General features: G+C 35.4%; 2 protein-coding genes across 4 annotated transcripts; one reads left to right on the top strand and one right to left on the bottom strand.

Moving 5' to 3' along the window:
* The first annotated feature begins 5,549 nt into the window (after window positions 1–5,549).
* On the top strand, window positions 5,550–11,468 carry LOC132186254 (uncharacterized). Of its 2 annotated transcripts, none has more exons than XM_059600132.1 (7): window positions 5,550–5,968; window positions 8,101–8,338; window positions 8,438–8,628; window positions 8,741–8,976; window positions 10,301–10,544; window positions 10,692–10,799; window positions 10,978–11,468. In XM_059600132.1, exons 1-7 carry the CDS (start codon window positions 5,750–5,752, stop codon window positions 11,098–11,100), a joined length of 1,359 nt encoding a protein of 452 aa, XP_059456115.1. In that variant the 5' UTR covers window positions 5,550–5,749; the 3' UTR covers window positions 11,101–11,468. The 2 variants fall into 2 exon arrangements, with proteins under 2 accessions (XP_059456115.1, XP_059456116.1); XM_059600133.1 differs by lacking the exon at window positions 5,550–5,968 and adding an exon at window positions 7,539–7,914.
* Window positions 11,469–11,590: 122 nt separating this feature from the next.
* LOC132186255 (uncharacterized) lies at window positions 11,591–16,290 on the bottom strand. Of its 2 annotated transcripts, none has more exons than XM_059600134.1 (7): window positions 15,910–16,290; window positions 15,664–15,828; window positions 14,135–14,233; window positions 13,460–13,536; window positions 13,182–13,290; window positions 12,702–13,030; window positions 11,591–11,907 (listed from the first exon to the last, which is right to left on the bottom strand). In XM_059600134.1, the coding sequence occupies exons 1-7, from the start codon at window positions 15,977–15,979 to the stop codon at window positions 11,815–11,817; spliced, it is 942 nt and encodes a 313-aa protein (XP_059456117.1). In that variant the 5' UTR covers window positions 15,980–16,290; the 3' UTR covers window positions 11,591–11,814. The 2 variants fall into 2 exon arrangements, with proteins under 2 accessions (XP_059456117.1, XP_059456118.1); XM_059600135.1 differs by having other exon boundaries at window positions 15,688–15,828.
* Window positions 16,291–16,903: the final 613 nt, after the last annotated feature.

Raw genomic sequence — 16,903 nt, 5'->3', positions numbered from 1 at the left:
GAGATAGGAAGGAAATGGGGATTTAACTATGGTTGGGTTAGTTTGGTAGTGGGTTTGGAGGTGTGTGATTCGCGGGGGCACACTGTTTTGTTGGGTCGTGTGTGAGATTCCAAGGAGCTGGGCGCGAGCGGCTCCGTGTCTCCGCGGATGGATGTTCCTCCACCGTTGGATGCTTCTTTTTTTTTTCCCTTTTTTTTTGGATTGGGATAATTGACGGGCTTGCTTTCTCTTTCATAATTTTCCACGCCTTTTTGGGTTTAATTTCATTTTGGTACTCGAGTTTTATAAGTTTTCTTTTCTATATAATTACCCAGATTTTTCAAAGTGGCATTTTTTCTACCTGATATTGACCGAATGATTTTTTAAGAAAACTTTGGTTTGTGATTCAATAATAAAATATAATAAAAAAAATCCTACTTTTTACAATCATTTTACGCCATTGGCATACCTTAAACTTTTTTTTAAGGTTAAAATTGTAGCATTATTCTTAAAATAAAATTATCGACAAACATATCGCGCGTCAGCATGAAACAAAAAAGCAAAGAAAATAACCGGCTGCAATCATGCTTGCACCTCCCACCTCTTTTAACAGGCATTGAGATTCCCTCCAATCACTTAAAATTGAATAATCTTACGTTATAAAATTGTGATTCTTCATTTTAAATTTAATGGTCTATAAAATGCAAGCTGCTTTTATATAATCGAGACATTAAATTTTGATTTTAAGCTAATTTTTATTTTATCAAGATTTAAATAATTTTATAAATTACTAAATTTAAAATGCAATGCGACAATTTTGTAACATGAAAATTTTCAATTTTGAGTAATTGTTGGGATCTAGTCCTTCCAACAGATAGACCCCCTCAACCCACCGTGCAACCCCCAACGCCGTGAGCCCCAGCAAGTACAATTGTTTCACCATGGTTCAACTATAAGAGCCACAAAAATCTTGAATATCCAAATACACAAATGGTTGGTGTTAAAACTTAAAAGTACAATGACTAAGTCTCCAAGAAGTAGTTCAATCGGCTGGGACCATACATAATGAAGTGCAGGTCACTATTTCGACTCTCCCTCCCTCCTCTTGTGCGGACATGTCAAAAAAAAAAGTACAATGACTAAGTGATTAAATTTATCTCTTTTTATTAGCTTAAGGTTTTGAGATAACTGGTAATTTAAGAGTTAGGTTTGTACACATAGATGATAACATGTGCTTATCTATGGAGGAAATTAATGAAAGCATCCAGCATGCTTACTGGTCCCAAATCTTTGAGATGACTATGCCCAAATTTTCTTCCTGGCCACTTGAGCACAAGTGACTGAAATAAATGTCTCAGAACACTTTTTGGTTTTTAGCCTTCTATCTCGTGGTTGCTAGCGAGCACCGACCTTCATGCTCTGCATCCGAAAGTCACTGCTGATCAGTATCGCCAGATCAACGCTCCTCTTCCTCGCGACATTTTTCAAAGAGGAGGGGGAGGACGACGATGATCTATTTTGTTTTTTTGTCTCTTCTTCTTTCTTGCTGATGTGGAGCTGACATAGGTTTGGTGTGAAAAAAATCCTTTGCAGGGATTTGACGTGTCTAGTTCACTGTCATGGCAACTATGACGTGGTTCGTTTTTCAGGATAAAATAATAATAATTGCAAAACATAGGTATCAAAATTCCGCCTTTCAAAACTTGGGATGGATTTATTTTTTTATTTTTTTCATATTCAAAAGATACCAAGTTCCAGGAGTCCGAAAATATGTGGAATTACCAAAATGGGTTTTTAATTTTATTTTTATTGTATATTATTGGGTTTGGAACATGTTATGATGCAAGATATTCGCTTTAGTGTTGTGGGGGTTATGATATTATAATGGTAGTGGGAGAAAAGATATGATTGTTTATGAGACTAATGATTGAGGATTTTGTTCGAGATCAGGAAACACAGTCATAGTTAACGGTGCAGATTAATAATAGATTATCGTTAACAATTGTATAATGCGGCTCTTTACAGGGGATAATACGCTGCTCAAACTTAGATAGACATTTGGAAAATAGAAACAACCATTTTAATATAATTTTAGTACTAATTGATTTATTTGTTACACTTTTGACGTGGAGTTATTCTTAATTACTGGCTACCAAATCGCATAATATATTAATAATTGATGTTTGGAATTCCTGTCCAGCACGCATGTAAGTGATCGATGGTCATGTCTTGTTTTTTGATTTCTAGGAAAATAATAAGTTAACTAATAAATAATTTATATACATGTATAAAATTTAGATAAGAAAACACATTATTATACATTCTCCCAACCAAGCATATACAGTAACAGATAATCAACCCAACGGGAAGTCCAACTCAAAGCTGAGCCCAACTAACCTTACCAAGCAACAAACCCAACCAAAGTTCAACTAAAGTTTAACCCTGATCACTTGTAACCAAAAAAAATAAAAATAAAAATATTTTACCCCATGAATTATCCATCTATTTATACTTTGGTTTCCAATGTTTAAAAAGTGAAACTTGACCCCTCCCAAACTTTCAAATTGTTACAATTCGACCATTCTGACTTTTTTTTTTTTCCTCAAAATGCTCCCATCTCAAGTTTAAAAATTTAAAAAAATAAAAAATTATGGGGTGTCCAGTCTGGGATGGCCACCTCTTAAAAAAAAAAATTGGGATGGAGGCATTTTGGGGAAAAAAAAGTTAGAATAGTCGAATTGCAACAATTTATAAGTTTCAAGGGGCCAAGTGTCACTTTTTAAACATTAAAGATCAAAGTGCAAATGGTTTAATAGTTCAGGAGGTAAAATATATTTCCAAAAAAAAAAAGCCAAAACTACACGTTTTTTATGTGGCAGTGTAAATTAGTAATTGTTGAAAAAAAAAAAAAATCTCTTTTTATTTTTACTATCAGAGTAACAGGTAATAAGGTTTTCATTTTGCATATTATATAATTATACTTTGTGATATTGGGAAGATCTTTGCACTTAGCTTGATTATTCAGCCAATTTTTTTTTTCCTTCAAAATATTCTCAATTGAAAACGTTTTATAGTAGAAAATATTTTACACCGAAAGGAATGAAAACAAAGATTCTTTAGTTTTTCCTAAATAGAATACAAAAAATTCTTAATAATTCTCAACTCGATTAAAATTATAATAAGAGGCTGAAAAGTGGGAGCAACCCACAGTAAACTTTGAACCACTCACCCCACTTGACCATATGTTAGTAACTTAAAGTGTATGGAGAAGTAGGCAGATACTTTTAATTAACAGCAAACACCATAATCTTTTTAATTAATAATGTTGACATTCAAGTGAAAAGGTAAACCCACCCACGCCCTATTTGAGGAAAAAATCATCTGATGCATAAGAATAATTTACTTAATAAATTTGTTCTAGCTACTTAATTTAGACCAACAAAAAATTTTCATTACTACCACTTGCACTGACCATTAAACTCCGACTAATTGAGATTTGTTGCAATCTATTACTTTGATTACAATGTATCTAATTATAGTTGAGAAAGTGTTTGACAGGGTCCAGGGTCCACACTTACGCAAACAAGTACTCGAACAGCTCGAGAGGTCCTCCTACAACAAATAAATGATAAATCTAAATCCCATTAAAAAAACATGTTACATATACAAGTATACAAATGTCTCAGATTGGATTTGAGATTTAGATTTTGGAGAGTGAATTCTGAGGCGCGTGAAGGTTGAACAGGAGGAATCTTGATCTGTCCTAATCTGTGCGGATGTGGCATCCTTATCCTACCCCCAAGCATGTCACCCTCCCACTTGCAGGTTTACTAATGGACCTGTAAAAAACAGAGAGAGAGAGAGAGAGAGATTTATGGAGTATAATAATAATAATAATAATAATAAATCTTATAGTGGGTGCAGTATTAGATGTGATATGCGTATAAAGAAGATTAGGAATTTGACTTCCTCACCCATTGGGGGTCACTCTCCGATCAAATTATGTGATCTCAAGAAACAACACGAAAAGCAAGGTGCAAAATTTATTAACGATGTGACCCATTAGAGGTTGGGGAGATATGATTTCATAAATTCCTGGGCTTCGTTTGGCAAACGCCATCATGATACTATTCCTCACTTTTTATTTTCTCAAATATTGGTATTTTTTATATTAAATTAATCACTTTTTATTATTATTTAAATAAAAAATAATTAAAAAATAATTACAAAACTTTTTTTATCATTTTTTTATATCAATCAATTTTTGTTATACTTCCAAGCCACTAAACCCTAAAAGCCTTTCCCAAATGGAGCTCAAGAATCTATTATTCATATGCAATGGTTCTGTTTGTTAATAGACTAAAAAAAATTTTATATTATTCATTTTAAATTCAACTCTCAATATTCTTACTTTTTACATTACATCAAGTCATCAATCAGATTTTACTATTATTCAAATAAAAAAATTACTACAAAACTTTTTTTTTTTTTTTCACTTTTTTTCATATCAAATATTCTTATCTCTTTCCATATTTCAATTAAATTTTGCTACAGTTTCAAGCAACTTTCTTTTTCCAAGCCATTGGCAAACAGAGCCGCTTTTTTTTTTTTTTTTCTAAAGTGTATGATTGTAGGAAATGATCAAATGACAATCAATGAGGTAAAAAACATTGCGTTTAATGATTTTAGCCCATGAAGAGGAAATGATCAAATGACAATCATTGAGGTAAAAAACATTGCGTTTAATGATTTTAGCCCATGAGTATCTCTCTCTTCTATTTTGAAAGGCCCATAGTAAAGGTTGATTGAGAATTTATTTTTTTATTTTTTTATTTTTTTATAGAGTGTTATTTCAAATTAGGTTAGAGGAATTTTTTTTCAACTAAGTTTATAAAAATGACACACGTCACTTTTTTTTTTTTTTTTTTTTGACATGTCCACAGAAGAGAAAGGAGAGGGAGATTCAAACTAGTAACCCTCGCTTCATGAGGCATGGTCCACTATTAATTGAGTTACCCCTTGGGGGACAAGTGTCACTTTTTTTAATATGTGAAATGCACATGAGTTTTTAATAAAATTTATTTCAATTTTGTCCCTAATATTAAAAAAGTACATATTTTTCACATGTTAAAATGACACATGTCATATTTATAGATTTAGTTGAAAGAAATTCCTTCAACTTAGTTTAGAAAAAACTTTCTTTTATGTTACAAGTTCCTCCGACCTACTTTGGAGAAAACTCTTTTAACTTTTTTTTTACAAGTTCCATAAAGGAATTGAATCAAAAGGCTCATAAAACGGTCTACATTAATCGACTGTAGATGCAACATAAAAGGTGAACCAAAATGAAGTTGAAGAAAAAAGGTGACTTTGCATTGGATTCGCCTATCTTCGTTCTTGAATTGAAAAGTTGAATAACAACTGACATGGAAACAAAACAAAAGTGTAAAGCAATTGATATTCCTAAGAGACTTTCTGGGTGGAAAAAAAACAAAAAAAATACAAAATAAGAAAGTTGGGGTGATTTTGAGAAAATAGTATTTTTATTTATTTATTTTGGCCATTTGGCAAACAGAGCCGAAGATGGTGCCTATCATGGCTGTCAAAACTTTCCATATCAAAATGAAAAGCCAAGTCCAAGACTGAGAATTTTGACAGACCCATATATGTCTCTGCTTCACTCTTGCAGAATGTCTTCCTTAATAAGATTCCTAACTTTCCTTGCCTCCAACTAGACCAAGACTGTGAGACTCAGAATTTTGACGGAGCCATGGCTAAATATGGTCCGAGACTGGTTGTGCCGATAGATGTGAAGAAAAAGGTATGGGAGCAGCAACTTCCCCTCCACAACAGGTGGCACCCGGCCATACCCCCGGTTGCAGAGGTTAAAGTTGGAGAGGTTTTTAGGGTAGAGATGGTAGACTTCAGTGGAGGCCGCATAACACAGGACGACACTGCAGAGGACATCAAGCATGCCGACCCATCTATTGTGAGTTCTTTCTTTAGCTTTCTACTACAATGTTTGACAATTCTCTATTTCTTCTTTTCATCCAACTCATGCCCTTTATAACCAAAATTGTCGACCTTTATCGATCTCTGAGAAAATTCAAGAGATGATTAGGGCCATAGTAGAAGGATTATCATATACAGTTGACGATTTAGTCAATTCAAAAGTTTGAGGGGCCATTCTATAATTCTTGCCAGGGTCAGTGTAAAAAAATTAGGAGATACTTTATTTCCTCCACCGACACCAAGCCTTTATTTGCCATTTCCTAGTTTTATTCTCAGAGCATAAAACAAATTTAATAATAACAATAAAACAATAATAATAAGACACGTATGTACGAAATAAAATAAGAAAGGAGCACGAATAAATAGGAATACTTTCTGGAAATGCTTACGTTACGTAGATAATTACCTTTTTTTTTTTTCTTTTACTTTTAAAAGTATATTAGTGTGTTCTAAGTAGTTTTTTTTTTTTATTATTATTATTTTTTAAAATCCACTTTAACCCCTCAAACTACCACCTCAATAATAATCTACTCTCCAAACTATCAATTACAATAATTTACCTTCCAAATTACTAAAACAATGATAATATACCCTCAATGCTAAAAAATGACAAAATTACTCCTATAAAATTTTTATAAGACAAAAATACTCTTAAAAGTTTGAAAAAAAAAATAATAATAATAAATTTTAGTATTTTTGTTTTTATTTTAATAAGGATAATTTTATAATTTTGTTTAAACTGGGGTAAATTGTCATTGTGTTATAGTTTAGGAGGTAAATTGTCACAATTGATAGTTTGGAGAGTAGATTATTATTGGGGTGGTAATTTGAGGAGGTTAAGTGGACTTTATCTTTTTTTTTTAAAAAAAAAAAAAAAATTACTAACATAAAATTTAATTAAAATACGCGTGTAAAGATTAGCATGGTTCTTTCTTTAATGGCCGACCCTATCCGCCTTGGCTCTTCCAAGTCCTAGCGTCCCTGGCTAGATTTCTCTAAAAATAAAATAAAAATTCATTTCCCAAGTGCTTTGTAGGTGAGTGTTTTTCGATGATTGGTTATTTAATCCTAACATTGACATGAATTCTCTAGAGTTATTTATATTAACATAAACTTTTTGGTCGCCACGATCAACATCTTTGAACTGAAAGTGAGTTTGAACCTTGAAAAAATAAAAATAAAAAGAAATAAAAACATGGGTCGCTTGGACATGATTTAAAAGTTCATATTTTTCCTGCCAAAGTACGGATTTTAATTGCAAACACCCACTAGTCATTGTTTCCCCTCAATTACCGGTTTCTTACCACTACTTCAATAGATTTGAGATACCCGGGGACCGTTTGGAAAAATTGTCACTCTTTTGTCGTCTACCAAATGGTTGGTCCTCAGTCTCATTCAATTTGTAAACATATAGTTTTTATTTATATGTGCTAAAGATTTTTCCCAATGAGCAATCGAAATCCCCTAGATTAATCCTTATTGTAAGTAATTGTGTGGTGTTTCTGTAAGACCGAGCTCGATTGCCCAAGTCAGGATTCCCACTTATGGGAATCTCGATCCGTCATCAGAGACGCCACCGTCTACTGGTGATGGGTCCCATGCATGCATGGAAGTCAACCTCCTCTGTGCAAATGATGCCACTCGATTAGTCTATTAAGTCCAAAACGATAATCGCATGCTCTCTGCTCTTCCACTTATTCAACCATGGCTCCTCCAACCCCAAGACTGGTGGTGCCCATAGACTTGAGAAAAAAGCCATGGGAGCAGAAACTCCCTCTTCACAACCGTTGGCACCCTCAGATACCCCCTGCTGCAGAGGTCAAGGCTGGGGAGGTCTTTAGAGTGGAGATGGCAGACTGGACTGGTGGTGTCATCAAAGATGATAATTCTTCACTGGATATAAAATTCATAGACCTCTCAACTGTAAGTATGAACTTCAACCTATTTAATGAGGGGAAACTTACTATCCCTAGACTAGAGGACTAGAGGTCATTGTTGCCATCAATCTGATAAACAAGATACTACCACTTCTTGAGAGACTAGCATATTAACCTATGAGCAAGATCATTTTGAGTTTAGGTAATGATTGTGGTCTGGAAACTGGCTCAGGTCCATTACCTCAGTGGGCCGATCAGAGTTGTCGACGAGGATGGGATACCGGCCAAGCCGGGCGATCTTCTGGCAGTTGAAATATTGAACTTGGGTCCTCTCCCTGGTGATGAATGGGGCTTTACAGCATCATTTGACAGAGAAAATGGAGGTGGTTTCCTGACTGACCATTTTCCCTGTGCAACCAAAGCTATTTGGTATTTTGAAGGAATATATGCCTACTCTCCTCACATACCAGGTAAAGTTTCTACTTTCAACCTTACTCCCCTTGAAGTATTCATAACTACGCAGAGAAAATGAATAGGATGCATTTCATACTTTGCGCTGTGCCTAGCAGGGGTACGATTTCCGGGTTTAACTCACCCGGGAGTAATTGGAACTGCCCCATCAATGGAACTGCTCAACATATGGAATGAAAGGGAAAGAGAGCTTGAAGAAAACGGGCTCCAAACTCTCAAGCTATGCGAGGTTGTGCATTCACGACCATTAGCAAACCTACCGACAACCAAAGGCTGCCTCCTTGGAAAGGTATGATACACTGAATTCTAATGAGTATCAAAGTGACAATGAAAGAACTTACAATAGTTCTAGTATCAAATGTTAGCACAAAGTAGTTATTCAATGTGTCATGGTCATGTAGATTGAAGGGGGCACCCCGGAATGGGAAAAGATAGCTATGGAAGCTGCAAGAACAATTCCAGGAAGAGAGAATGGTGGAAATTGTGACATTAAAAACCTCAGTAGAGGTTCAAAAATATACCTTCCAGTCTTTGTAGATGGAGCAAATTTCAGCACAGGTGACATGCACTTCTCTCAGGGTGATGGTGAAATTTCATTCTGCGGGGCCATAGAGATGAGTGGTTTCCTAGAACTCAAGTACATTCCTTATCTCTTAACATTTCTATTTCTATCTTAGGAAAATTATTCTGAACACCTTTGATGATAATTAGAAATATAAAATAGTAGACTTCCCAACATAACATGATGAATATCAACAATTAAAATTCCAAGTCTATTTCTTTTTCTCTTTTTTTTTTCCTTTTCAATTGGTAAGAAGTTATAATATATTCTCATGGTTACTACTATCTTAAAGCATAAAAATGGTGAAAACAGATTTGAATTAATTGAATATACATATATTAAAATTAGGAGCTTTTTAATTTTAAGGAATTCCAAATGCAGAAAAAATGAGTTACTGCCACAAAATCAAGGTGTCAAACATGCTAAAACCCCAAAAATGATTGTATTCCTACCCCAAGTTGTTACGCTCAGTGAGGGAACCGATTGTGATTGTTTAAGAAACCAGAAGCACAGGGCCGGTATACCCCCATTAATTAATCTCCAAAATCATTAAAGAGAGGTGACTGACAATCTATCAGTAAGCACAAGTATGACAGTTAACTACTCTTGCTAAAGAAGCAACCATTGGCACGACTGCAACAATGTGACCCATCGCTTAAATGAAGAGAAGAATAGCAGAAGTTACTTCTTATATATATATATATATATATATATATATATATATATATATTTGGAACTCCAATTGAAGAAAAAAAATCATGAAAACACCAGTCACAGAAATACTACGCTATTAAGAGGTCACTGCTATTCTCAAGGCAGGGTTTACTTTCTTAGACATCTTAAGAGCTAAATTATTTAAACATCCTTGTAAAAACCTAACACTTCAAATTTCACTTTGTTAAAAATTATATGAGACCAACCAGCTCTCAGAGGCCAAACGGCTCCGTTTGTTAAAAAATTTGTTCTCTTTTCAAAAGAAAAATATTAAGAAACAAGGCATATATAAAACGTTCCTAAAATACACAAATATAGTTTTTACCTTTATGTCGTATCATAACACTTCTTCAAACAAAAACAAAACAAAAATCCAAAACATATTAACAAACAGAGTCCAAATGTCAACCACAATTTTTACCCATCTCAATAACCTACAAACTAACACTGACATCAACAGCTAAGTAACAAGTCACATAAACTACTTCTCGCTAAACAATTTTGACACTGGTATTGTGTCGTCCATTATTATCCATTCTCATTATAATTAGTTCAATTATTCCTTTCATTTAAGACTCCAATTTATTGAGCAAAAGTATCAAAACAGCTATTTCTATTATTCCTTACGTTGTTCATGGCTTATTGGTTATCCAGGGTGTTATCTCTTGTTATCTTGTTATTTCAGGTGTCAACTTATAAGAGGTGGAATGAAAGAGTACCTTACACCAATGGGTCCGACTCCTCTTCATGTGAACCCGATCTTTGAGATAGGTCCCGTTGAGCCGAGGTTCTCAGAATGGTTGGTATTTGAGGGCATCAGTGTTGATGAGAGTGGGAGGCAACACTACCTTGACGCAACTGTTGCTTACAAGCGAGCAGTACTCAATGCCATTGACTACCTCTCTAAATTTGGGTACTCCAAAGAGCAGGTTCAAGATCTCTTTCCATATCATATCAACGATTCCTATAAGTCAGCACAATGTCATTCACACACAGAGATGCACCCAAATAGATATAGATGGTAAATAAGGTTTGTACTACATTACTGATGTAGCAGACATCATGGTCACTATCAGGTCTATCTTCTGCTTTCATGCTGCCCGTGCGAAGGAAGGATTTCTGGAATAGTCGATTCCCCAAATGCTTGTGCTACCCTAGCAATCCCAACAGCTATCTTTGACCAGGTACCTATTTCCCTCTAATTTTTCAACATACATCCACCAAAGATGGGTTTTTCCATCTTTGAGGGTGTGAAAAAGTGATTTACCATGAACAAGCTTTCAGGTTAAATAGGTATCAAATATTAAGCTATTGGATGGTTGTAAGATCTGCTTCTTTATAAGTGTAGTTGTCTCTCTGCAGGATATTCGTCCAAAAAGCAGTAAGGTTCCTGTCGGGCCCCGGTTGGTCCGGAAACCAGACGTCCTAAAATGCACTTATGATGGAAATTTGCCAGTCACAAGGAACCCTAGCGCCTCAACATAACTCTTATCAGGGTTGCTCAATAAGCCAAGGAGATACTAGGAATGATACCTTCTACGCCAACAAGGCATTTATGCATATCTATTGCCTACAACAAAAACAAACTTTTACCCTGATACAAATGATTAGTATCACCATTCTCCTTGAAGTATATTTCTATATTTTTCCTTGCATAACTATAAAGCATCTATGTTATTGGCACTATTTAAAGGTGTTTTACCCCTTCTAGACGTAACAATGTCCTCTACTACAAAAGAAGGCTCTGTTCAATAGACTAAAGTACTTGAAAGGTGCTAATTTTAGTTTGCCAGCGTAAAGTTTTTAATGTTGGCTTATTCGGTGATCAAAATGATATTTGTAAGTCTTTTTAAGACTTAGGATTTTGTGATACATGCCAGCTGCCACAGTTCCAAGGCCGCCATTAATTTTGCACATAGTTAAAATAATAATATGAGTGATGCCCAGGGGAAAAAGGCAGAGCATTTGTTAAAACTTGAAGTAATTCAATTTGAAACTAAACGATTCATTGGTACATTTGTAGCAAATTAACAAAAAATTAGCTACCAAAGTTGTATCCTCCATAAGCTGTAAGGCTCCAGGAAGAAGTTCAAAAAGGGTGCTATGGATCAGTTATCACACTTGTCCAGAGATATTACCTATAACTTCAATTCCAAAATTTTAACTAAATCTAGAACCCCACCATGGTGTAAGATGTACTCAATAATATATTGAGAGCGTCCGATGGTGTTGCAGAGATGAACATTGAATTCCAGAAGCCCAGAGCCACAGGTCCAACTCCACGCTCAGCACCTGAAGAAAGAAGTTGTAGAATTAGAAGATAATAATGAAAGAAGATACCCTATGTACTGAAGAAGAACCAAAATATGTTCTTTTCAGCACCAATTGCCAGGGCCTGCTTGGATTTTCCAAAGAAAAAAAGGAGTGTTCTCTAAGTTATGGAAAATCCGATGCATGGGCTAACACCAACTGGGCAATTTCTATTAATGAAAAGAGATACAGAAATGCCATATAGAACGATAAGATCGCAAGGAGGAATTTGAATAAGAGGTTAACAATAGCCAATGCAACAGGTTTAGTTCTGCCAGTAGCAAACTACACTGTTCTACAGTATTTGCCTATCGTGAATGTACTTAGTTTTACAAATGTGAAAGAATTCTTAATCTCAAATGTTGTTGTACATAGCAACAAAATCCCAACTTACCACCATTGCGCCAACTTAATCACTGGTGGTTTTTAAAAGATGCTGTAGTCAGGCTCCATGATATCATTGCATCATGGATTGTAGTGTGATGGCTTGTTCATTTCACCCTAGATCATCATCTAACAGACTAACACAAACACGTACACTTTTCTGTTTGTTTCTAAATTAATTAAATTGTGTGGCAGCATAGCAGTAAACACATCGAAATATAAGAACATAAGAAGGAAAAATAGTAGGGGAAAAGAATACTAAAATTGGAAAAAAGAAAACACGTATACTTAGCATTTTCAACTTTGGACAGGAAAAAATAAATCTTCCATGTGCATATAAATGAACAGAGACTGAAAATGAAAAAAAACAAAAACAAAAAGATTAACCATACCGGCTTGCCTAATTTCATACTGATCAATTCCCTCATTTTCTCCACAGCATGGACAGAGCAAGCTCGTAGTTCAACTTCCTCCTCACTGCCAGGACATATTTCACTATTGGCTTCAATAGTGCTGGCAAGGGTTGAACTATATCTCAGGACACCGAGCTGTCGAAGCACTGCTGGAACAATATAGTCCGCCATTATAGTGATTGAACCAATGTCATTGAATTCTCCATATGATTGGCCTTTGAATGCACCCCATAAGTCTGCTATAAAGATCTGAGCTCTTTTATACAAGAATACTTGGTGGCCTTTGTAAAGTGAGTGGTCTCGAAAGCCTAGTACAGTTTAACATTAGGAATCATTATACAGCTTTACATGCAATATAGTAATATACAGCCATCTTAAATCGTTTTGTATTCAACAAACTGAGAATCTACAACAGAAAATAATCAGACACAACCAAAAGAAAGAATGAATGAATGATACCAGGAAAGTGACGGGTAACAAGAGCCACAAGCTTCACAGCCGATTTTCCACAGGACTTCACCAGGTTGGATGCTTTGCCGTCAAAGCTTCTTTCCAATTCAAATCCAACCTAAGGGGCATTAGACTTGATTGTATCAAACAACTGATTTTCCTGGTAAGCTACTAGAAGTAGATCCATATGACTTGAAAAGTACTATTAGTAACAAGGGTAAGAAACATACAACACATGATGTGACAATTTAGTAATTTAAACTTCAGTAAGTGTAAAGGTAATTAACCTCATGCAGTAAACGAATGCGTTCATCCTCCAAAGGAAGTGGTCTAGGCCATCTCAACAGCTCGCGTAATTGAGGACCTGACAACATACACTGATGTCATTACATAACTATTTAACAAAATAACATTGTATCTCTGAGAGCATAAAGATTTCCACAGACCAAACACATACACTCCACATACAAATGCATCTTGAAAAGACAGGACGGGTTCAGCTTGCCTAGTTAGAGGCCTTACTCCCATAATTTTAATAGCTTCATTCTTTTCTCAAATGGGAATAGTAGGCTACCAATGGGGGACAACTTTCCCATCAAAATTCCTCCCCGCCCCCCATTGAAGGGAAACCACTCTTGATATGAAATCCTTCTTTAATTGTAGTTATATCCAATATTCTTCAATTGAAGCTACACCAGTGTAAAATGATATGAATTCTACCAGTCTAAGAATAGAAAACATTCAGCTATAAAGGTAGTTTGACCGTATAATAGGCTCCAAGGAAGTCAGAATAAGAGAACACTCATAGTGCCAACTGAGTCTTTTTCTTTTCTTTAGACTCTGATTCTGGTTCTTTTATGACAAGATACCCTCGACATGTTGCTATACATGTGACGCTGTTGTGTATGACTGTGTTGTACATCTGCATGACAAAAAGATACGAAGTTGAAGAAACATAATACCGGTGATCTTTTGCAGATGATCAGCATCAAACACAGATTTGTCATTCTGTAGAGCTGCCTTTAGCCCGGATGCCAAATTATCATAATTTAAATCCTTATCTGTTCAGAGTAAGCAATTGGGCAAATTAACAAATTAAAAAAATTAAAAATAAATAAATAAATAAAAATTTAAAAAAAAAGAAAAATGAAGAGGAGGAAGAAGAAGAAAGATTTTAGCGTGGGAAACAACCCTTTTGCATTTACATAGCTTGAATACAGATGCATTTATGACTTCCCATATAATATTGAGTTGACTGATGCAGGTAAGGTCAAGTTCATGTGATGGAATGTTCAAGCCATATAGCAATCAACTAAAGCAAGAATTATTATTATTATTTTTTTAATGAATAGAACAGAGAAGTACCCCTTGCTGGTTGCAAATTCCTTAATTCAATATCTTGTTAATAAATTGAAAACTCAAACAAAAAAAAAAAAGAAAAAAAAAAGTCTTGTTTCCACAACAAACTGCTCTAACAAGCACATTCAATTCAATTATTGTTAGAATAATAATTAAATTATTAATTCATCATTTCTTATCAACTTAAGCTCTTAAGGTTAGTGGTTATTTACCATGATATCATAGCAAAGATTTTGAGTTCAAACTTTATCTTTGTATTTCACTTGGCCTTACTTATTGAGCAAAGTTTAAGTCCAGAATACAAATTAAATTAAACAAATCTTATAAGCTTAAGCTTTTGGGATAACCGGATAAGTAATAATTTAACAATTATAATAGTAAAATCTTTTAGCACCAAGGAATATATCCAAGTTTTATTCTTACACAAATTGTGCCTCAACTAATTCACACAATAGTATGAATAATCTGGCTACTTAAACTGCACGAACTAGAATCAATGTCTGCATATACCATTATGAAATACTATTAAATTATTAATTCATCATTTCTTATCAACTTAAGCTCTTAAGGTTAGTGGTTATTTACCATGATATCATAGCAAAGATTTTGAGTTCAAACTTTATCTTTGTATTTCACTTGGCCTTACTTATTGAGCAAAGTTTAAGTCCAGAATACAAATTAAATTAAACAAATCTTATAAGCTTCAGCTTTTGGGATAACCGGATAAGTAATAATTTAACAATTATAACAGTAAAATCTTTTAGCACCAAGGAATATATCCAAGTTTTATTCTTACGCAAATTGTGCCTCAACTAATTCACACAATAGTATGAATAATCTGGCTACTTAAACTGCACGAACTAGAATCAATGTCTGCATATACCATTATGAAATACCATTGTCTTCTAATTTCCATATAATTACAAAGTCAACCAAACGCATCAGCCCAGCAAAATTATAGCCATGTAATAAAGCACAATTAAGCAGACATTAAAAAACTGTTCGTCACAAAATTTCTTGTCGCTCAAAAATCAGTTTCCCAAAGAACGCAACCAAACAGGGCGCAAATTCAAAGATGTCATAAACCTACAATCACAGTGACAAATAGTATAACATAACAATAACAACTAACCCCGTGGAAGACAACAAAGCATACCAGGCCAAAAGCAGAAATTCAAAGCATCCAGAACAAACAGGTACTGAACAGTGAGCGGGCCATTGTCAAAGTAGTGAATCCCTTCGAAATCCCATTCCACTTTCGGGATAGGACCAATACTGCCCACGACTTTCTCAATCCCTGCACAAGAACAGAATCACATAAACCTCCATCCAGACGCAGCATTGCTATGTACCAAACAACCACCAGCTCAATACGAACCAGCGGAGTCGACGAGCACGTGGGAGGAGTGGCTGGCGACCCACGCCGAGCTCTCCCTGACATCGTCCATGGCGTCGCGGAGGTGCACCACCACACTGCGTAGAATCGTCGAGCGCTTGGTATGCCTTTTTTTCTAAACCCTAAAAATGTATGGTTCAGACTGCATTTATTCAAGGTTGGTGTGTGGTGGAGTGGTTTTTCCTAATTCGAAGTTTCCCGCTTTTGTTGGTGTCTTGCTGTGGTCACTTCTTCCATATTGACCGCGATGTCACTGAAAAACACCCGTGTGTGTGAAACACGTTTGGGCCACGCAATTTCCATCACGCCTAGCAGCCAGAACTCGAGGCCACCTTCCGAGTTCCGAGATCCTGGCTTTGGTTGATTTCGTGCTTCCCTCATTGGACGAGCAGTCACTATAACGCTGTTTGGGAAATTAGTTTGTCCCACGAGATTTCCATGAATGGGTGATGGGTCACGGGGTCACGGGGTCACGTAGAAATGTAGGGGCCAATGCCGAAATTTTTTACTAAAACAAGTAGTAAAAGCCAACCATTTTTGAAAGAATTTATCACCGTTTGACCAATGTGTCGGTCTAATAATGGGGTGGGCTGAATGTGGGTTTGGGCCATGGAGTATAATTTTGTCACTTTCGAGGCCCGCATGAATTTTGGGCTGGTTTCCCTCTGCTTGAAATTTTATGGGTCCATTCACGTATTTTTCGCATTTTAAGGGTTTTTTTTTAAAAAAAAATTGGGAGATAGCCTGGACATGCCTCTTAAGTGGAAAATGCCTATATCTAATCTCCGAGAACATGCTAATGTTGAGGTTATCCCATATCAGTTATGAAATGGGCTGGTGGTCATTTTATAAGTGTGAGGGAAAGTCTCACCTCTTGAGATAGCTTTTAGGGTTGAGAGAGGTCCAAGACCACCCAATACTGGTATCAGAGTTCAAGTTTATCAACAAGTCTTAACCTAACAGTCCACAGGAGAAA

Source organism: Corylus avellana, chromosome ca7, assembly GCF_901000735.1.
Source record: "Corylus avellana chromosome ca7, CavTom2PMs-1.0".
Lineage (NCBI taxonomy): Eukaryota > Viridiplantae > Streptophyta > Magnoliopsida > Fagales > Betulaceae > Corylus > Corylus avellana.
This window is presented reverse-complemented; position numbering and strand designations above follow the sequence as displayed.

Coding starts and splice junctions, on each gene's coding strand:
- LOC132186254 (XM_059600132.1), top strand. CDS start 5,750: ATGGCTAAATATGGTCCGAGACTGGTTGTGCCGATAGATGTGAAGAAA. Junction 8,629..8,740: donor AAGGCTGCCTCCTTGGAAAG/GTATGATACACT, acceptor ATGGTCATGTAG/ATTGAAGGGGGCACCCCGGA. Junction 10,545..10,691: donor TTGGGTACTCCAAAGAGCAG/GTTCAAGATCTC, acceptor GGTCACTATCAG/GTCTATCTTCTGCTTTCATG.
- LOC132186255 (XM_059600134.1), bottom strand. CDS start 15,979: ATGGACGATGTCAGGGAGAGCTCGGCGTGGGTCGCCAGCCACTCCTCC. Junction 15,829..15,909: donor CGTGCTCGTCGACTCCGCTG/GTTCGTATTGAG, acceptor GTTCTTGTGCAG/GGATTGAGAAAGTCGTGGGC. Junction 13,291..13,459: donor GCATTCGTTTACTGCATGAG/GTTAATTACCTT, acceptor AATGCCCCTTAG/GTTGGATTTGAATTGGAAAG.